Source organism: Pyxicephalus adspersus, chromosome 8 (genome assembly GCF_032062135.1).
Source record: "Pyxicephalus adspersus chromosome 8, UCB_Pads_2.0, whole genome shotgun sequence".
NCBI classification, from domain to species: Eukaryota; Metazoa; Chordata; class Amphibia; order Anura; family Pyxicephalidae; genus Pyxicephalus; species Pyxicephalus adspersus.
In genome coordinates, this window is record NC_092865.1 from 42,206,416 (window position 1) to 42,229,822 (window position 23,407).

Below are 23,407 nucleotides of genomic sequence, written 5' to 3' on the forward strand. Positions count from 1 at the left end.
CTGGCATATTGCTATTCAGGCTGTGACTTTAATGGGACAGCCTATTAGGAACCACTCCTTCCCTGTCACAGACGTCAGGAGGGGTGTGCAGGAGAATTTAGATACAAAATAACAAGGAAGATTAGGAGGACGAGCTGTATAAGGTGAGGAGGACTGATTTGTACATAATTGTGATCTATATATACTATATGTGGGTGTGAGAGAAGGGCTATACATCCTCTATAACACCATGTTATGACAACGATCTGCTGCAATCATGTTTGTAATTTCTGATAGCTGAGAATGTTGTCACTCGTGCAGGCTTGGATCATTCTCCCATCTCCTATGTTAAATATGAGCTAGCAATCTAATCATATAAAATCATATATAAGCATGTATAATGTATTGCAGTCAGATCTGATCACGTTTATAATGTAATCTAAAGCAATAGAATGTTCTAGTCACAGATTTGACATTTCTTGCTTACAGATGATAAAAATGCAAAATGTCATTTATGTATGAAAAGACTGCAGGCATTGATCATGGTGGCATACAGTGCAATGTTTGTCCTGCACTTCCTAGTAATTGTTTATTAGATTGCCTGAAAAGATCTGAATGTGTAACATTTACCAGCAGAGACTTGTATCTTTACAAATATCTTTTCTCCATGAAATTGGAATGTAGACATAGGTGGCTATTTGTGTAAATATTCTTATTATTTTGTGTAGTTGTAGTATGCACCTGCTTCTAAAATGAGACACAAAGAAATCCAGATGTTGGGATGGGAAGGCGTTAAATATAATCTGCAGAAAATCCTTTTCCAACAAGACCCCCAGGGACTAGCCTGATAACTAAAGCAGGCAGCCTTTGGCAGAGCTACTGGTAACAATACTTATTAAATGGCTGGCACTGGATCTGTCCTGCACAGCTCAGCATACATAATGCCATGATCTTTTAGGATGGGGAGAGAACAAATGACTCATCCCGATTGAGCTTAATCAAAACGATAGAAAGCAAAATGGCCATGTATATGGTAATGCATTTCTTTGAGGTTGGTAATAAGGACAATTAGGCAATCTGAGATGAGATGTTATCGAATGTTGTAACCCTTAATATGCTCAATGTCTGATCTGTCTCAGAAAATCAAGCTTGTTTCCTTACTAGCTGCCATTAGATGATCAGTTCACCTTTATGGAGAGAAAGCGTGTACTGTTGTGTAAATAATGCATTGTGAAATCAGAAGCTGATATTTGTGTCACATCCAGAAAAGGGAACACGTATCAAGCATATTGTGCACATTGCATAGTGTGGGAAGCAGAAAGAAGAAAATGAAAAACAGATAAACCTTTTACTATATTAAAGTATGTAATATATGCAATATATATGTGGGGAATCCCCCTGCATAATGATAAGGAAGATCCCATTGGCTGCAGCAATATTTATTGGGGCCTAGAAGCCATTTTAAATGTGGCTTGCCACTTTGCAAGCAAATCAAGTTTAATCCTGCATAGATAAAGAAGGTTTAAAGCTGTTCTTGTAATGTAAACAGTATTGCACAACACATTGCAAGTGAAAGGAGGAAAGGATGATTCCAGATCAGGCTGGGTTGGGTAGTTTGCATAAATTAGGGTGATAGCTTCTCCTTGACACACCTAAAACATGGGTATTTTTAATATAAATGTATTTATTTATCATAAAGAAAATGTAATGACATTACGGTATATGAAACTGCAGCTTTAGCACTGTCTTTTGATTGCTTTGATCTATTTAATTCCAATTTGTTTTTGTATATTGCAGCTGTTAGCAGCTCTGTAAATTTTCTTACTACATTGTAGCACTCACAAGTTATGGCAGCCATGCACTTTAATTAACCTGCAAATCACCAGTTTACAGAAAGTGGGCTTGATTTTTTAAAGTTCTCCAAGGCTCAAGAAGATACACTTTCATCAGGGAAACTGGGTGATCCAGCAAACCTGGAATGGAACTGCTCTAAAATTGAAAACATTTGCTAATAGCTAATGACTTTTAGGAAATCAATTCCAGGTTTGCTGGATAACCCATATTCATTGATAAAAGTATATTTTCTCCAGCCTTTGAGAGCTTTAATACATTTTTCAGGATATATATATAAATTTATATATATATTCTAGATACATTTTTAAAATACCCAAATTGTCTAATGATTTTATTAACTTGATGGTATTCCATATAGTAATTCAGCTTCTCTCAGCCTTTTTATCCCAAAAGAACCCCTTACATTTTTACTAGGTCTCAGGAAACCTATAATAAAATCAATTCATTGGGTGTCAGTGGGATAAAAGCTCTGCACATTAGGAGGGAGCTAGAAGCATTTTACAATGATGGTCTAAATGCTACTCTAAAGACAGTTAAAATTATTTCTTATGTGATGCTGCTGGCTTTAAAAAGCTACGTTGGTTATATTATGCGGGCACCAGAAAATGGGAAGACAACAATCTACAGCTCAAGGAACCCCTAACAAATTCTGGCGGTACCCTAAGGTTGAGAATGGCTGTACAGTAATTGTTTGTCTTGAACGTCCCTTCCCCTTTGTAGTATCTTTTTTGTCTTTTCTGTCTACCATGCATTAGGCTCTAATTCAGCTTTGAGACCCCAATCTAGTGAACAAATCAGTTTTAAGTCTATAAAATGATTCTGTGCCAATGCAATGACATTTAACTAAAATGCCCTTCTTAATATGTTTGGAATATAAGCTATTAGCCCCGGGGAGGGTATTGCATGCAGGTTTTTCTTACCATCCCATGTAGGGACCTCGGTGGCATTGCAGGATACACTGGAGACATGGAGGATAGCAGGAGGAACCAACCAGAATTGCACAGGACACGGAGATGGAGATTGCATGGAGATTTACATGTTGGTTTTCCACTGGGTATCTGAGGATCGTTGTAGTGATGTTCAGTGGTGTAAACAGCAGGACAGATTAGTATATATTCTCTCCTATTACAGATATAGATTTCTTTGTTTTATATAGTAGCAGTTCTCTTAATAATACAGAAAATGGCTGTCAGTTATGATGCACAGGTGCACAGGGGTGTTGCTGCAGCCACATTTAGTGTTACTATATTCACCCATGTGCTAGGCTGTTCTAACAGGCAAAGCTCTGACACTTATGTCCCCCTTCTCACACTCATTTTGCCCCAAAAGAATGTGTAGGAGGAATGCAAGCTCAGGAAATTTTCAAAAATTGGGTACTTGGGTTCCAAAAACTGGGTACTCAGAATAGGTTGGAGGCATGTGCTGTCACCTCTGGGTTTTGGCATTACATTCAGTGAGAAGGTCTTTTTAAGTTGATAATTTAATCAGACCAATCATTCTAACATAAACCTTTTAAAAGTATTTTTTGTGCATTTATTGGCCCTGTTTTATTAAAGTTCTCCAAGACTGGAGAAAATAGATGGGGAAAATAAACTGGAGACTATAGTGGGAGAAACTGTGATCCAAGCAAACCTGCAATGGATTTTTTCAAACTCATTTGCTATAGTTGGCTAATGTTTGTAATCCTGGATAAGATCCATTCCAGGTTTGCTGTATCACCAAGGTTCTCCCATAATAATCTGTCTTCTAAAGTCTTGGAGAGCTTTAATAAATCAGGCCTAAAATGTGCATTTGATGTATTTTATATATGTTATTTATCTGTAAAAACCTGTAATGTTTAGATACAGATTGCATGCTCAGCAGTAAGGTGGCGGCAGGGTAAGTGTGGGAGATGCATGAAGCATGGGAACAATAGCTGACAGGTATGTGACAGCTATGTGATTGAACTTTCATAAAACAATTGTTTATTGATATATTTTAACATGACTTTGTTAAACATTCAAGCACAGCGCACAGTAAGGAGGCAAATCTGAACCAGTACATAAAATTGCCAATTTGAAGCCAGCCAGAACTTCTGTACTGAAGAGAATGGACATGCTTCTCACAAGCCGACTCTTCTTCATTTGCAAGACTGTGGGTAATTAAAAAGGTTACAAAGGAGGAAAAAACTTTGAGGCAGTGTAGCCATAAATACTTTTGCTAACCTCAAAGCATTTCTAAGCCTCATGATACATGAGGTTGCCACTTTTGAAGTTCCCTGCATGCATTTGCAAAGTGATGTTGACCTATTGGTCCTCAAGTTCCCCATAAGGAAGTTACTAGAACAAGCCTAAATAGCGTTCAGAAATAGTTTGAATTCCTGCCCTCAACCATTCCTTAACCAATTTGAAAAAGATACATACCAGTAATAAGTGTATGATTAGGAGATAGGCAGGGATTAGACTTAGACTACGTACAGACGTGCAATGGTTCTCGTCTGATAATCAGTTTAGGGCTGATATCAGACAGGAATCTGGCATTTGTACAGTGCTCATTGTTCGTTGAGTATCCACGGACAACAAACGATCATAATGCAAGTAAAGGGGAGAGAGTGCAGCAGGGGTGCCGCTCCGTCATTGTCCCCCTCCCCTCCCGATAAAGCAGAATGGCGCTGTATGTACAGCACTTGTTCATGCATCCCACAGTCATTTGTCGTTGGAAAGGATGGTGAAATAAAGCTTTAGGAATGGCCAATTCCAATATTTTTTTTTGTTTTTTTGTGTGCATTATTGATTGCTTCATACCATTCTTTTATCATAATCGTTGACAAATAAAATAATTTTGTAATTTTAAAGTATGGATGAATAGAAGGTTTACTATCAATGCCAAGTAAAAGTGCCCTGTTACACTGAAGTCACATCATTTCTATAATGTTAGATTAGGCTGTAGCATAGGATATTCTATCATTTTCTTACATTTTATTAAGTTGGTAAAGTAAATTCTTTTAAAAACAACATATTTTGCAATAATCCTGCCATGAAAGTCCTTGTTTACTTGCTATTAAAATCGAGAATCACTAAGCAATATTTTCAATAGATTAGAGATTGGAGTTAAAAAAAACATCAACTCAATGTTTTAATACCTGCAGCCATGAAAGTACTCCTTCTATTTACTATGACAGCTGCCAGTGTTCACACAGATAGCACTACTGTGCCAGAATGTACCAAGGCCTGGGCTGAAATCCCATTCTTCTTCAAAACTTTAGTCCTTAACTCCTTGCTTTCCGGTGTCTAACCCCTGATTCTTGGTCCCTTACTTTGGCCCCTTCCTAATTGGCACCTAAAACTGGTTTCTGAAATCTGACAAAAGAAATGAACCAAGCAAGCAAACAAGTAAATAGATATGTGTTATACATTCTGTACAGCAATAATGTATTGAAGGAAGGGGTGCCGAGATTTTTTTGCTGGTGGATTCACTTATATTTTTATTCATTTTATTGGTTTACCCTGACAGATTTACTTTTTCTGTTCCCCCAGTTTTCGTTGTTTATGTTTTGACCTCCAAATTTGCAAAAGTCTAAACTTCTTATACCAACTTCAGAATAGCTTGAATTCCATCTAGAGCATTTTTACTGTCTCAAACAGCTTTTTACATTGTCTATGGGAAAATAGGAATTTTATAGTTTTTTGGGTTAAACTGTAACCACAATTGTTTGGATGTCTAAATATATTGTATCTGCAAGCATTGGGAAGCTAATGAAGGGCATGCCAATGCTAGTTAACCTCTTGATTGCTAAATAAAGGTTTTTTTCCTCCATACTTAAACAAATCCTACTCTTAAGAAAGATTCATATAGGCCTCACATGTCTCAAAACATCTCCAGCATTTATGATTACAATTTAACCCCACAGACTTAGAAATTCTGACTTTACGGTTGACTACAATGTAAAAAAATATTTGAAAAAGTAAAAACGCCTCTAGAATAATGCCAAGCTCCTGAAGAATTATTTAAGAATTTTGGACAAGCGATTTTGGAGGGCAAAACATAAATAAAGGAAACTAGAGAAATAGGGAAAAGTGAATCTGGCAGGAGGAACAAATAAACTAAACAAAAATAGAATACAAAAAAAATGTTTACAAATACAACCCTTGGTGTTAGTGAGATAAAATTAGCCCACATCACTAGTGTTCCAGTCATAAGCGCCCAATCTCTGTTTAAACTGCACCCAGCCAATCCCGCTCTGTCTTGGCTTCCCTCTTCTTACCTGGGCTCACCATTCTATACAATGCCGCCATCTTCTTTCTTCCAGGTTCTTCATGACGTCTCCCAATCTCACACTGTGCAGGGGCAAGTTTAGGTGACATTTCTTCTTATGTAGAAAAACAAGGGCAGATCTCACTGCACACATCTGAAATTTGTGTGCTTGTTTTTTTACAATTGAGGAAAACCTCTGATGACACAGTGGCCAATATTGGGCATGAACAGAAGGAGCAGCCTCCTGGCATATTTAATGTAAGCATCCCAGGAGGCTGTAACTTTTCCTGTCTGTCTTTAGTCAAAAGGTAAGGGGGACTTAAAAAAGTTAGGAAAAATAATTTTTAAAGGTGTAAGAAAAAAACAAACATTTTATTACATTATGTAAAAGAAATAGTCACCCTTGTGGTGATAGGTCTGCTTTAAGGTATTTTTTGTTTTTACAGTATGATTACCACATTTGAGTATGACATTTACAGCATCTGCGCACTGAAATGGAATAGTCATTATTAATATCAATGATGCAAAAATTTTTATTCTAAAGTTTTTTCTTTAAGAATTAGAATAAATTATTACTAAGTGCAGATGAACAGTGAGGTTGTAGTGCAGTTACCCTCACACCTGGGAACTGTAACCATCATTAGCTAATGAATGGAGGTGGCAGTTGAGTATCCCCCAGTTTCATTAGGAATCTGCATAGCAGTTGGGACTGTCTTGGAACCACTGTTTCTACGTCCCATCTGAACCTAACCCTAAACTCAGCCGCGTCCTCCTAGATTCATTTTCCACAGTTTGTTTTCAGAACATTTTGAAAACACCTTTCTTGCATCCAACCTTTTTTAGGAGAAACTCCCAAGTAAAGAGATTGGAATTTTGGAATATCTTCATGATAATAATGTGTTTCTGTCCTCAAGATTTCAAAAATTATTTCAAGATAAATATTTAATCATACTAATTCCTAATATTTAAATACTTTTATACCTGATCAGTTCCGTGTTCACCAGGTACTAATATTTGAGTAATTATATATATATATATTTATAAAATTGTTAGTGCAGAGCAAGAATAATACAGTTTCAGTAACGCCTCTACAATACCTGCCCCATATTTTCCCTTTGCAAAAAATACAGGAATATACTCACCGGCTTTAAGGATCTGCCAGTAGTGACAATTGCGGAACTCTAAGGCCTATTAGAATGTAAAGCAAGTGATATTTTAGAAGTCTGGTTATAATCTGGTTAAAAAAAACTCACTGAAGCAATTGCTAATGTAAAGAAAGGGTGTCTGAAAGGTTTTGAACATCAAGTTCTTATGAAATAATTGGCATGTACTGACTTGTGTGTCTTTGACAAGCCTATAGGTTAAAACAGCTGCCTCATAGGTAACATCATAGATCATAGTCTTCTTGTTGCCAGAAGGTTTTGACAGTACAGGCAATAAACTTGCAAATTGGTTACTTAATTAGCTAGGATATTCCCTCAATTATCAGCCCAAAAATAATTTCTTTATAAAATTAATTCTTTCCTCTAAATTCTGAGCACTAGGAGAATGAGGTGTAAAATAACATGTTGTTTGCAGATAAATGAAACCATTACGTCTTTCAAGACACTGTATTATGTTGTGTGAGTAGGTACATTTCTAATAAGACAGGTTGTTAGATATTAATAAAAGCTTTACCCTCTATATTAGGTGTCTTAGAATGAAATACTATGGGGATGATACATAAAAAGAAATGGTATGCAGTAAAGTCTGTCCATTTAATGAAAAAGCTCTAAATCAGTACTGGAAGCCACAGTTACAGTGTTGTGCATACTGTTTATTCTCCATATTTTATGATTGGCCTTCTTAGTCCCTACTTTTTTTAAAGGTCATTATAGTTTTGTCACTGACGAAAGTAGTGGCATCAGAACTCCTCTCGGTGTCTGACACTAGCATGGTAAATTTTAGTACCTGTATAGAACAGCAAAGTCAGAACACCTTTGCCGAAAAGGTAGTGCCAATGTTACTTTAACCAAACATATTATATAGTATATTATTATATGGTATTACAGTGACATATTCAATGTATTCAGTGTAAATTTTTTTTGTTTTTATGATTCTTTTGGTTATGTAATACATTTTAGTAGTTGAGCAATACAGTCTCTTTAGTTGTCAGTTCCTGTTAATAGAGAAAATATTACCACTAGTATTATGGACAATGACAAATACTATATTCATAAATTGATCATTCCTTTTAAGCTTTCTTTTTTTTTTTTTCTTAGATACAACCTTCTACACGCCAACATGTCCTCGGACTCCACTACCCCACCACAGCCTCTTCAGTCCCCAAAGTCACCAGTCACCCCATCATATCCTTTCCATAGGGAGGGAAGTCGACTCTGGGAAAGGAATCATCTTCTTTTTGGGGACCTGCCAAGTCCACTTCCAACAAAAAGAACCCGAACGTATTCAGCGTATGTATCAAAGGAGTTTTACTATTATTTCATGTTCTCCCATTAAATTTATAACTGAGTTCTGAGAAGAGAATAAAATATTTACCCTTGCTGACATGTTTTGAAGACCAAAGCAGAAGTATGAACATTTTTACTGCTTAGTTGTTATATGGATGCAGGTTAATAGTCTGAAATAAGTACATATTAAATAACTACACATATTTTTGTATTGTGTTCTGAAAGTCAGTTGCCTGGGACCACAATAAGGTCACCACTGACTGCATTACAAACAGGGCGCACTTTATACTTCAGAATAAGGAAGACTAACATCTGCCCAGGGCTACCCTACACACACTGGAACTAGATTGAAATGGGAGTTTGTAATTCCCTCTGGCTTCCTAAATTTTAGGGCTACAATGGGGTCTTTTTAAACAGATGGCAAAGAGTGGTGTATAGCATTTAAATGGTTTGATTCTCCAGGCTACATACAAGTGGGAATGTACCATATATGATATATATGATAAAAAGTGCCTCTTCTAGTACAACCTCCAAAGCAGTATGGGAAGAACATCATTTGGGAGTGTGATAACTTCAGATATTTAGGTTAAAAAGTATGTAAAAAATAACTCCAGAGTCAAAATAATCATACGCATAGCATCGAGTTTTATTTCATAATCGAGGAATATAAAGTTCTGGCACTGGTGGATAATGTGCACAAACAAGTCGTATTATAGACAGGCTGGTGCCTAAAGCTATGTTGGGTTTAACTGCTTGGTGAAAAAGGGTTATAAGGGAAGAATTTCAGGGGGAAATTACGAAATGTAAGGACAATGTAGTATTTTACTCTACTGCATTTTTTTAGTGAATTTATTTTAGAGATGTATTTTTTGTCTGGATGGATAGATTCCATACAGGGATATCGAGTAGGTAGACTGATCAACTTTATTCCAAACATGATTGGTGTTTCATAAGTAGATTGCTACTTTGTGAATTGGGCTGATTGTGGTGTGAGATAATATTCAGATATTAGATTCAGATGTTTAATTTTCTTTGAATAATATGGAAGACAAGTTGAGATTCATTTTAAGTGCCATTATTCCCTTTAATCAGGTTAGGTGTTGCTGAAACTAGGAATCAAGACTGATTGAGAGTGAGACTGATTAAAAGATCCTCAAGTAGTGGAGTTTAAAATAAAAGAAATGTTTCAAAAAGGACACAGTATGATATGGCAAGGATAAGATTTGTTACTGTTATCGGAGAAATAATTGTCTTTTTGTAAGAGCTCTAAACTAGAAAAAGGGCAGTGGAAGTAGAAAGAAGGTCAGTCATGGTCTTTGATATACCTTGGTTCCAATCACAACTTTGTTTTCTTTTTGGTGGCACACTGATCCAGTCATTACATACATTTATTTGTAAACCTGTTAGAGAGACAAGAGGCAGGTCAATAAAGCCCCAAAGTAACTCCAATTCTCCAGAAACTATCCTCAGTCTTTCATAATCACTCAGGATAATAAGAGTATTTGTTGGGTGGCGGCCCTAAACCTGATTCTGATTTGTTTACAGACTTGTTTCCATCAGAACACATGGTTTAACACACAAAGTATGTTTAAAAGTCTCTGTTTGAGTTGACTTGAATGGCAAACTGCAAATCAAAGCACACAACATGCAGCGTGCAAGGCATTTTTTCTGCGATGCAAAACATTAGTGGGAAGAGACTACTCAAAAATTACTGAAGCTCCTGTTTCTATGCATTTTGTCTAGAAAATGCAGGACCTAGATAATATTGGCCCTTCCACACCAGTTGTAACTTAACTTAAATGAATTTTATAATTTTAAAGAAAAAATTGGAAAAGGAAGTTATTTGAAATTAAATGTTATTTAAAATATTTTTACATCAATCATAATCTACTGCTCATCAGTCAGTATTTCATTGTACACTTAGTGCTCATGTTTTTAATTTTTTTTCAAATATTTATGATCTGCTACTTTTGTTTGATTGTTTATATCACTGGCATCATTTAAAATGGTTTCTTTTAGAACTGCCCGGGCTTCTGCAGGGCCTATTTACAAAGGTGTCTGCAAGCAGTTTTCACGTTCCCAAGGACATGGGTTCATCACTCCTGAGAATGGAACAGATGACATATTTGTGCACATTTCTGAGTAAGTGTTTTGCCTATTTAGGGCTAAACTTGAGTATTTTATGAATAAAACTATGTGTTGACTATGTATTTAGAAAGGGTTATTTGCATCCCACAAAAATTTAAGTTTTGGACCAAAAAAGTAATTTCTGTTTTCAATTACTACAGACCAGGCAATTTTGAGACAAGAATCAGTGAGCTCTGAAGTAGATCCATATTATCCATATCCTTCTCAGATTGTAAACTCTTCTGGACAGGGTCCTCTTCTCCTCCTGTGTCACTGTCTGTATCTGTCTGTCATTTGTAACCCCTATTTAATGTTCAGCGCTACATAATATGTTGGCGCTATATAAATTTCCAGAATGAAAAAAAAATCCTCTAATGTTATCGAGTAAGGAGTTGAGAAAGCAACAGATCCTCCAGCTTTCCTATGTCAGCACTGGGGATATGTTCATCTATTTTTAAGGATTAGAAATGTTTTGTTTTTTAAAGCTGCAAGTATCCAACAAGTAATAGCTAATATATTGATATGTCACATAGATATATTATGTCCTATTTTTTTGCTAAACATATGTAAAAGATGTGGTATTCCCAGTAAGATGCAGGTTATAATAAAGCAATGGTTGTCAGTTCTTTCACTAAACAGCAAACATTTACAAAGTATATTTAAAATATATAAAAAGGTGATCTAATAAACTGGTATTTTAAAGCTGAACATTAAGATAAGCAAATAAGTGCATGGTGGTTTTTTATTCCCCGCAGCCAGGGTGAGTGCGCCAGGATAAATGGCATTGTACACAGGATGCACATTCAACTACTCTGCTCTAATAATTTTGTATTCTCAAAATACTATTGTGATTCAGAAACTTCACATTAAATATGGAGGTTGAATTATTAATGTAGTTCAATCTGTTCATTTAGCAAAATCCATTATACGCTGCAAGGGATAATAGGTTTTCCTTTGTAAATGAAGTAAAGCTTGAATTGATCAGTCCAATCACGTGCAAGCAAAAGTGCTTTTTTCTATATTTCTTTGCATGTAATTGGGTATAGTTTGCAAAGGGAGTTTTTTTTTATCATATTCACTAAGTTTGCTAAATTTACTATTTTTAGGGCACTACAATGGCTAAGAGGATAGTAACTAACTAACTATGGTTAGTGATATGACAATGAACTTTGTAAAGTGCAGCGTAATGTACAAGTTATTAATAATAAATAAGACCTGTGTTGTCCTAGACAATATCAACACATATATTTTGTATCCTATGTTTACAATATTGGGTTAGTGAGATACGTTTACAATTATTTTCTATTAGACTGGTTTGTTAAATATGATATATAGAGAGTCATGTCCTCCTTCCTTTTTCATCAATGTTGGTTTCTGGAGTGTTTTGTCATCCATCTGTGTAATATAGAAAGGGTATAAGTGTACAATAGGAAGAAAAGGTAGAACCTTTCTGGTCATAGATTCAGGAAGACTAGAGGGGAGGAGGATAGCAAGATAAGAGAAGGAACAATGGGAAAGCTTAAAAGTGGGGGGTATTGTGGGGGTTATCTCTTGTTTGGCTATGTGTGTGCTTCAAAAAGGGTGTTTTTTTAGTAAAATTTTATTTCAGGGTTTTAAAGCCCAGCTAAACCCAAAGGAATCATGTTGATAAGAATTCATTAGAAAGTACATGATTTAGAAATTCAAAAACATATTGTGTAGATTGGCTTGTGCTTGCCTGTAAAATTGCAGCTTCAATTTTGGGTTAAGTTGAGCTTTAATAATTTATAATTATTATGAAATAAAAATTTTCCAAGGCCCCATGTGTTTAGGCTTTATCAGTATATAATCATTACCATAGTATATTAGTTTTGTTTTGCACAGTGTCTAAAAAGACGATTCTCCTTGTAACCCATGCAGTCTGTGTAAAGTGCACTCTTTTCTGGAAGTTTCTCTCTTACATGACAATCTCTTGTATCATGATGCACAGACTATTAACCTCTTGGTCCAAAAGTGTAGGTTTCTTGAGTCGGCCACGTACCAGTAAGTCCCATGTTGGTTCCTACTTCATGGTATAAGAAGTATTATTTGGAACCGTATACCAACATTAGTGTGCCAACCCACTGTCTTATCCAACCATGGTACTTCCTAGGAAAATGTAGTCTTTTAAATACATGGAGCAAACATGCAGGTTCTTTCTGCATCTTCACTTAAGAGCCTGCTTTTTTAATCATTATAAGATGCCATATGGTGGTAGGTGTGGGATACTTTAAACACATCTTTACATGTGCAGATTCTGGAGTTTTCGTGGTAGTTTTAGGTGATGCAGTGGCAGATCAGGGTAAACTAGCACACCACATGATAATGTGACTCAACAGGGTACTTCCTGTACAACTGCAGGTTTGGTTTTGTTTGTTTTTTGTGACAACATGACGGATAGTTTAAAGGGCTGGTATCAGATATTGGCTTGTGTGAATCGTTTTTTTTTTTACTATAAATAGTTTTATTGATATTATGTTATGAATTATTTATATGGATGCATTTTTTTAAATTTAGTCTGCTTCTGATTGTATGTTTTATTGTGTTGCAGCATTGAGGGAGAGTATGTTCCTGTTGAAGGTGATGAGGTAACATTCAAGATGTGCCCAATTCCGCCCAAGAATCAGAAATTCCAGGCTGTGGAAGTCATTCTTACTCACCTGTCTCCTCATACAAAGCATGAGACATGGTCAGGGCAGATTATCAGCTCCTAGACTGTCAAAGCCTTCCATAAGCAGTGGGGACCAAAAGAGACCTACGACTGCCATATTGCCCACTATCTACAATAACATTAATGTTACCAGATCTTCTGGAGAGGTTGAGCCAGTTTTCTGACTGGGAATAGCTCTCTGTATTTGTAGAAGACAGATATTGACTGGTTCAAGCTGTCCCTAAGATCTGGGGTGAAATGTTAATCTGTCACTTGTGTACTAAAGCCAACATATCCCAGCTGGATCACAACTATTATCATTGGGACTGCCCTGAGATCAGCATATAACAATGATTTGTAACAACAATGAGATGTTCTCATCTGTGCTTTCATTTTTATTGTAACTGGGCTGATGTGATCTTTTCTGATGATCTTCACAAAAATGTATGGAGGTTTTAGTGTACATTTCTTGTTGGGCCTCTGCTTTTATAATATCCTATTCAGAGTTCACAGGACTTTGGGTTGTAAAGCATTATGCATTAGCCACATTTCTATATTTTGTATCACTTAATAATTATTGCTGCATTGATATTTCTACCATACAGTTTTCTAATGAATCATTTTGTGTATCTTTATTCAGTAATCACACCACAGTCATTAATCTTCAGTCTTTATGCAGAGTGATGATATTGGTGGAGAAGGAAATATGAGAATATTTTATTCATTGATCACTGGATAACATAAATATCCACAGTCTGCTTCCGGATTTCAAATGTTGGTATATTATTGTGAAATATTTTTGTTTTTATATAAATATATTTGTGTGTGTGCCTTAAATCTTTTCGTACACTGTTTTGTATTAAGAGCAAAAAACGTTTTTTTTTTGTTAGATGTATTTACCTGTTTCTTTACTTGGAGTCTTGGAGCTTTATGTGATTTTTTGGTTATGAAGTGTCTTTACTACCTATTACACCGCAGTGCAATTGTGCAACAACTTATCCCCAATATATTATTGATCTGCATGTGAAAATTCTTTGTTACTTGTAATTCAGCACTAGATATTGATATGATACTTATTATTCTTTCCCTTGATAAATTTAATGGTCAGAGATTTTTAAATATTGTTTTTTGCAAATCAATCTTGTTACCACAAGAAGAACTTAAAAATATTACATGGTAAGGAAACAATGCTTTTTTTATCCAATAGTTACACATTTACTTGTCATTATTAGTTAATTGCAAATGTTCATACATGAATGACCTGGCTAATTCTTTATTGTAACTGTAAAATGTTAGTTATGGCCCAGCCTTTTTTTTCTAACTTTTTTGTTTCTAATTGACATGTTCAGCTTTTGTAAATGATTGCATAGTGCAGCAATGAGAATTAGTAGTTGGCAGGATGAACTTTCAGATTTGGCATTCTGATTACAAAGTTGTGCCTCGGTTTGGCTCAGTTTGAGGCAAACTCAAGCAGCAGTAGTGTGAAAGAATGGGTAGGTAACAAAGTATATATGGATTAGCTAAGGTGCATGACTTCATATTTGCTGGTAATCTTTGCAAAATATGCTGGGATCTTTATATGCAATGTAAGTAGACGCATATAGGACTTTACTAAGTGTAGTTCATGACTTTATTAAACAGCATGGGAAATTGGTTCTGGATTTTTTACGTGTTCAGTCATATAAAAAGAGCTTGTTTAATAGTGTTGTCTGCTTTATCTGAATCGGGATCAGGCAGACTTTGGTAACTTTTGGTAAAGGAATGGAAAAAGTACATAAAAGTAAAATATTTGCATTTTTGGAGGAAATTATTAGTGGATTGCCAATGCATCAAAAAACACACATTGCCCTTTGTTTTCTAAACCCAGCACAAGACAAAATTTGGTATGTGTGGTGTGCTACAGCTGTATTCTATTGCATTTAGCATTGGGATGTCATTGACAAATAGTGGCAAGGCAGTGCACCACACATACTGCATTTGAACACATGGGCTCTGTTGAAAGGAAAACAAAATGCAAAAATAGGAAGAGAAATAAAATAAAAAAAAACTTTTTAAGAAGGTAAGAAAATGATTTATTTTTCATTCATTTATTATATCGTTTTTGGACTTTTTCTATTATGATTTACAGACGCAGCTTACATTATAGGCTTTTACTTTTCAAAGTTTATGAGCAAAAATAGATATTGGTTTAGTGATGTATTCATAAAAGCAGAGGTATAACATGTAAAGGTAAACAACTGCGCTCGTTTTTTTAAAGAGAGAAGCTGACTTAAGTGAACTCATTGGTGGGGGTATGATTTTCAACTCTGCATCTTCTTTTTTTGGATCCTGCAGTGATCTTTATGCATCCTAATGCTCTTAGAAGTTATATTTTACCCAACACCCAAATCCGTTCTGCATACTGAGAATGGAGCTAGCTCTACAATTCACTGCACATACTCCATGCAGTGTACTTAGGACACAAAAAGTTACCAGGATCCAGGGAAAGATCTCTTGGCAATAAAGGCGGTTCATGTCTGCTCTGCCAAAAACCTTTTTCTCCTGGGGAGTTTTTGTTAGTGAGTTTGGTTCTGCTTTTTTTGCACATTTGCTTATAACTCCAGAATTAGTAATTAGATGACTCAACATTATGCCGCTCACTATTGAACAGTGTCCCTGTAATTAAAACAAAAGCATAAAAACAAGAGGCAAGAAGGAGGTTTTTCTCTCAACACAGTGTATCCCGAAAGGAGCTAAACAGCAGAAGGGCAAAATATGTTAAATTTTAGAAATAACAAAAACTGCTAAAAACTTGTTGACTGTAGAACCCTACCTATTGCATGCACTGGTAAACTTTATATATTGATATGCAATATTTCCTATTTACCTCTTTAATTCAAATTACATGTTTAATATTTAGTCCTTAGCATAACAAAAGATAAATACTGAAATACATAGAGCCTACAGTCAGCGTGGTGACCTGACATCTGCAGTTCAGGAGACCCGGCTACCAAAACTAATAGTATTTTGAATATTGAGAGTTTTGCTGGTAGTCACATGCTGAACAGGGCTCATGACAAATGAATGTTATTCACCCCCCATCTACTCATCCATTCACATGAACTGAGCAATGCACTCCAGAAAAAATTAGGGGTGGTGTCTATATCAGGCTAGCCAATGTTCAGTATAAGCTGATTTTCTGCTAGGAAGAGTTACTTGGTTGTATTTACAGCTTGCCACCAATTGGGATGCTGCAAATTTCAATATATTATACAATATATGAAGTAATAATTAAATATATGAATATTTTGTAAATTTATATCCCAGCAGCAATTAAAGCTCTCTGCTCCATTTTATCAAATGGCTCAATAGCTAATGGTGATCACAGTAACTTTTCCCTTTTTAACCTCCTGGGTTGTTCATTTCTGTCCGGATTTATATATCTAATTAATTTATTAAAAATTAAAAAAATAATTTTACAGTATGATATAATAGTATGAGTATAATAAAGTTTGAAACACAAAATCATGTCAAAATAATAAATTAAATAAAAAATTAAAACTTTTTTAAATAAATATTATACTCATACTATTATATTTTACTGTAAAATAAATGTTCATGAAAGAATGTACTGCTTTTACACATATAAATCCAATGTATTGCATTCAATACAGTTATTTTGTATTGAATGCAATACAAATAGATTTGAAATTCCCGCCACACCGATGTCACTGGGAACTCTCGGTGACTCATTGGATGCAGAGGACACCAGCCGGAGGAAGCAAGGACGTGGATCGCGGAGAAGGTCGCGGGCTGATAATGTAAGGCTAGATTTATTATTCTATTTCGCTGTTCTAGCTACCACTCTCAGCATCTTTTTTTTACCCCGAGTCACACTCGGGGTTACCGCTTGGCAGGGTAAAATGAGACAGCTGTATTTAAAACTTTTGCATTTTCTCTTTCTTATTATAACTAATTGTGCTCAGGGCATCCTTTGGTCATGTATTGAATGTTAATTGGTGATACAGCAAATATATGTATATAAAGTAAAATGGATAACAAAGATAGGTTTAATGCTTGTATACTTTGACTAAACAGTTAAAACTGATCGGAAAATCAACACAACAGAAAAAAACTCACACCCTGGTGATGTTTATGCAACAATTACAAGCAATTTGTATTGCTGACAAAAATGTAAGAAATGTTGAATATTGGAGAGATGCTTAATTAAATTTCCATATGTACTGATAACTCCTCCTACGGTTTTAGGGAAAGAAGGATTTTCCATTTCAGCCCACTAAATAGGCCACCTCTTAAATATCTGTTTGGCAGTAGTGGCCCTGATCAGTGAAATTGCAAACCAACACAATCATGACAAGGCATGGCAAAGACTAACTTCACTTATACAGTGGGGTTTTTTTTTTACAGAAGTTACTTTCAAATTATGTCTGATATGAACAAGTCTAAGATTTTTGAGTTTGATAAAATGTAAGATATGCTTGGATTTCGCTACAATATAAAGTGACATACAGTAGATATTTTTTTCTAAAAAGCGCAAACACTGCATAAAGAGACATTTGTGGTTTCAGATACATATTTTACTACAATATTGATTTTAGTTGTATTTGAAATACACAGAGATGCTAGTTAGTTTTATTAAGGAATAGGTATTTTGCTGGTTAAGATTACATTGTTGACTATTAAAAAATTATTATATTGCATATGTGACTTATAGGAAAGCTGGTCAGGTCTGCCCAGATACTAAGTTTGAGGATGATGCAATATCTTTATAAGATATATATCTTTAGTAGCAAATAATAACCTTCTGAATACTAACCTGTAAACTGCTGAACTCAATACACGAAGACATAATAATGTTCTTGATTCTGTTCTTTTATAGACCTTTATTAAGATAATTCAAAACTGGATTCACAGTTTAATGTACATCTGCTTTCTGCACTGCTTCGTAGTACACAGTGGTGTCACCAACATTTTGGCTTCTATGCCAATGTTGTTTACCTTTCAAAACCAAGTCAGAAACCCCATTGTACAGTATCTAAATCATCTTACTATACAGGTGTGCTCCACTAAGTAGAATTTCAATGAATAGTACAATTATGGATTGCAGTTCCAGGTAACCATTTTACATTAGAATGTCAATTGTTCCTACTAAAAAAAGGCATAAAGCTGTATGCATTTACTACTTGTGGTTTTAAAAGTGGGGAGAATATAACCTAAAATTTGAATAGTGACTTTTGTTCTATTGATAACCTATCCAGTGCAACAAGTTAAAACATGCAATTGTGTGAATACATCTAAAATGTCTTAGTTATTTTATGATAAGTGTTTGATCTCTGTCTTGTTTCACCATCCAATTAAAATAAAAATAGTTTTTAAAGGATTTTTCGTCCAATAATTGTCACAAGCAACTGTCGCTGATCTCTCTGCTTTGCCAGATCTTTTCTCTCTGATATTTCATACCATGAAAGCAACTGTTGTGGTACAGGAGCTGGTATGATTTCATTTGTTTTAGAAAGTCAGGGGAAAAAAAAAACTTTGTACTTTATTTCTTCTTCACATATGTATGCTACATGCTCGCCATCTTTCCCTTGTAGCAAAGACTTTTATACAAACATTAAAATGTCTATGTGTGTTTACAAGCCAGAGAATTGTATCAGCTTGTTTTCCTGTTTGTGTGTTGGCAATAAATCAATGAAAATGCAATAAAATATTTTGGCTGATATGTTTTTATTTTTGAACATCTCTAAGAAAAATCACTTTTTACAAATTTATTTACACGTCTTTTTTAGGCAAACCAAGTAAGATCTAGTTAAAATAGAAATCATTTTTTATACAATTCATATTCTTTAATAGAAATCCTAATGTATGAACAGATATATATGTTTTAGCAGCATTAAACAAATGTACAATACATACTTTCCGATATGAAATAGCCAAGTACTATTACTGCACAAAGACTTTTCTTCCTTTTTAAAATGTAATGGGAATGGAAATTTCTGTGACTCTCCCAATGTTTTTCTACATTGTATTCTAAGGTTTTAGTGGCACGACGTACAGCTAAAGGGTGTTCTTGCTTGCTGGGTTTTGGATGCAGTGTTATTCTCCTCCCCATGATTAGCTATTCCTAGTGTATCACTATTTTTATTGGAATATATTACTGCTTCAAAGACTAGTAATATTTGCTGTCTCAGCTCAAGACTTTCTTTAAAATTAGGAAACCCATGTATAAAAATCTAAAAACACAATTACTTTTTTCTTCAACCTTTTTAAATTTAGGTAAGTTATAATTCAATATTTGTACTGTTAAGGGGAGGTGTAAAGAAGTATTACTAGTAATAGTTTGTATAGTGCTTCGTGCAGACTATTGGGCAAAGGGTTTGACCTTTAGACAAAATATACATTAAAAAACTCCCAGAGTGCACCAAATGAAGCCAGTTGTAATAAATTACAGTGATGCAAACTTAAAAAGTAAAACAGCTTTGTATTAAGGAAATAGACTAAATATTTATTAAATATTGCCAGGCCTAATCAGTAGCTACTTATCTTGTTGAACGTTATATATACTTTGCCATCAATTACCTTTACTGTTTCAACCTTACACCTAATACCAAAATGTAATGTTATGTTTATTAAATTAAACTATTACTAAAATTAGAATCCATTTAAAGGGTTCATAAACATAAAAGTATTTATGGGCCTGGAAACAGTTGGGAATTCAAATGTATTTCTTGTTTTTTGACCATCACAAATAGTTGCTCTGTGGTCAGTCCATGTAAGTTATGTTGCATCCTTTCAAAATATGCTACGGTATATGGGGTTATGCAAAACTGTATTTCAGCAGCTAAAGCACTGTATACTGTACAGTCATTAACCAATTACAAAAAAAATAAATAAAAATACATATAATATGTATTACTGGAAACTACAATAATATATTAAAACAGACTGTAGGGGAACTGGATTAGTTGACATGATGCAGAAAAGAAAGAAGAGAGGAAGAAAGAAAGCTCTTTTTTTAGGCACCTGGTTATGTGATTATTAGTTGACATGATACAAAAATCAAAAAGAGTTTCTTTGACAGCACCAATGTCAAATTTAAAAACATGGAATATTTTGAAAATTTGTTGGAGTGGTTTAGTTGTTTTATAACTCTCTTTCGAAATGTCTTTCTACTAATGCAATAAGAGCCAGATATTGTGTAACTGCTTTTAGCAGAAACCGTTTGTTGTCATACTGCAAAATGACTGACATTCATTGCATTGTTACACATCTTACCTGATAAAATATTAAATCATTTTTAGATTGTTACATGTGCTGTGCAGTAAAAGTACAGTAAAGCTATTATACAAATAAAAACAGTGACGACAACAATAAGTAAAACTTGTCTTTACAAACGGCAATGACATAAACAACGATGAGCAGACAACTCTGTCTAAATATGAAATCCACCAAATCATCAACCACTAACATAATGATCAAGAATATTTAGCAGCAGCTACAGTAAAAGTTATCAACGCAGAACCCTCAATGCTGATGGCTATGGCCCTATAGTTACTTGATTTTTGTCTGCTACCAGTGAAGTAGCTATTGCACTTGAATCTTGTAACATCAGGAATTTATGATGGAGGTGTAGCTGATAACATAGCCAGCTCTATTCCCTGCAATGATCTTGTCCTTCGGGTGATCAAATACCACAAAACCTGTTCTATGGCCCATTTTGTTAGACCATTCTGGTGATTCTCTTGGCAGCTTGTTTCATTTACCATAGTAGGTTTGAGAATCAAACTTCATTGTCTCTTTCTGGAAAGAAGAGTTGCCGGCACCGCCGTACAGTATCTTGAGGGGATGTCACCGTATGTCCCACCGTACGAGGGTCTGCATAGATTTCATAATCGTTACCTCCCTAAAAGGAGATTAAATCAGTAATAAAATACCTTGTTTTGCAATAGATACCTTAACAAAACTATAGTTTAAACTCCCTAAAAACTGCCAATTGACATTGTTTTGTTCAAAATTTAGCTATCTTCAGCAAATGAATCCAAAAAAAAATAAATAAATAAAAAAACATATAGGCAGTTTACAGAGTTCAGAGTCCTCAGATTACACAGAACAGTGCTTTAAAGTAAAGCCTTTAGCAAGGATTCCAGTCCATAAAGGTATTGCATTTGTTTTGATTTACAACAGCATTTTAGCTTCAGCTTCAAACACAGGGTTGTTTGCAGCCTACCTGCTGCACTTTCCACCTCCTCTGCCACACAGAACATCTGTGCTACTTGTAGCACCCCTGCAGTCTGCAGTAGCAAAACCTAGGGGTGTACCTGGGATGGAATGGGTAGGCCCACTCGGTACCTTAGTTCCCATTCCAGAGCCCTGAAACTAAGCACAGCAACCCCTTTCAGAGCTGCTTTTACCATTGCACCGCTGGTTACTGCCAGCTTGCGGTCCTTGGGCACACCAAGGTGGGCAAAGCACGGTACCAAATCACAATGCAGAAGGATAGTCAAGGAAAGCCGGGGTCGAGGCAGGCAGTAAGCAGGAGGGGTCAGGTCACACGCCAGGGGTCAACAGCCAGGAATCCAGGAGACACCAGTGACACAGGGCACACAGGAGACACTGGAAGCCACACAAGGTGATGCAGGGATATCCACAGACAGACAGGAACACTGGGATAGCACAGGGAAGTTGGCTGGGAACCAACAGACTGGACAATAAGGGGTTAACACAGGAGCTGGACACAGGAAACACTGGATTAAGCACCAGGTGAACAGGCACTAGATCACAGAACTAGGGCGCTCGAGCCACTAATGAAGACTTGTGGCATGAACACAAAGTGCAGTCTGTGAGCCAGCTAAATAGCCAGGGCTGATCAAGAGGCTATCTTTTGATTGGACAGCGGATTGGACGGAATTGATAAAGCTTACAAACAGAGGCATGCCCAGCTTCAGAACTGCAAGCATGCGCAGGAGAGGGATGTCTGCTCTATAGTGAGGAAGAGGTAAGTGTGATACCAGCATACATTGTGGTTAGAAGAGCCCATGCAAAAGGTGTTTTTGTTTTGGCTAGATGTATTCAAATCAGGTATGAACATAATACATATTTACATAAATGTATATATTTTCATCAAGCTATATCCCGGGGGAAAATATCTTCCATCTAGGACTGGATCAAAATCTGTACACATAATAGATAAGCAGTTCCTAAATAAAAGATACCCTTCACGCTATAACAGGGATAAAAGTATATTTTTTCATAATAATTTATTACCAAAGACCCTGTCACTATACCATGCATGGATTAGCATTTCCATTGGAATTAAGCATTCCTTACTGGTGAGATGTCAGCAGCCCTCACCCAAGATACAAATTCTAATAATCCCCTTTTAACGCATGCCTTGAATGCTATGTAAAGCTTATGTAAATAGCAGAAAAGCATGTCCAGTATAGAACATAATTAGAGGGGGCTGTGCTAGTAATTTTCCTAAAGTTGTAAATTTGCCAGTTTAAAGACACATTGTAGGTGAAACAAAATTCATCATGAAAAAGAAAAAATGCTGCATGTAAACATTTAAAGCACCAGATTTTTCTTTCCTTTTACCTTTAATTTTTGTTTAGTGACAGGGTATTACTTTCATACAGAACAGAAAAATGCATCAAAACAAAGTACAATGATTCTTTATATATGTTTATTCCTCATGTAACTTGCAAAGCTAAAACTCACCGGGGAAGTCTCATTTCCAAAGAAGTGAATAGTGCTAAACTGTTCTTCATCAAGAACCTCTAAACAGCAGCGTTTATCCCATCCTTCTGGGAAAATATCAAAGCTGATCATACCACCTGCAAACAAATGAAATTTATTGCAAAGGAGTTTAATATAGTAATTATATAATATTATCGCCCCTCCCTTTTTGCCATGTTTATCCTTTGGCGTAATGTCACCCACTTGTGGGTGGGCAGTATAAGGTTATGCTTTAAAATATGTACAGTTGGTTGCCTATAAATTACGCTTGAGTCTTATTGACTAAGCGTTATGTTTTTTAAAGAGTTAAAGTTTGGTGTATGTTTACAAGTTCTGGTTCAATAAAAGGTTCAATTTATTT

The 23,407-nt window shown here is 35.4% G+C and overlaps 2 protein-coding genes across 2 annotated transcripts in view; one reads left to right on the forward strand and one right to left on the reverse strand.

The window, feature by feature from the left end:
- Positions 1-19,019, forward strand: CSDC2 (cold shock domain containing C2). The gene is made up of 4 exons (XM_072420209.1): positions 1-143; positions 8,328-8,519; positions 10,536-10,658; positions 13,213-19,019. The coding sequence occupies exons 2-4, from the start codon at positions 8,350-8,352 to the stop codon at positions 13,373-13,375; spliced, it is 456 nt and encodes a 151-aa protein (XP_072276310.1). The 5' UTR covers positions 1-143; positions 8,328-8,349; the 3' UTR covers positions 13,376-19,019.
- PMM1 (phosphomannomutase 1) overlaps positions 19,020-23,407 on the reverse strand; it is a 15,994-nt gene continuing 11,606 nt past the window's right edge. The window contains exons 7-8 of the mRNA XM_072420208.1: positions 23,029-23,144; positions 19,020-21,214 (exon numbers count right to left, since the gene is read on the reverse strand). Coding sequence (XP_072276309.1) covers positions 21,092-21,214; positions 23,029-23,144 — 239 coding nt within the window. The 3' untranslated portion in view covers positions 19,020-21,091. The remainder of the gene's footprint in view (positions 21,215-23,028; positions 23,145-23,407) is intronic.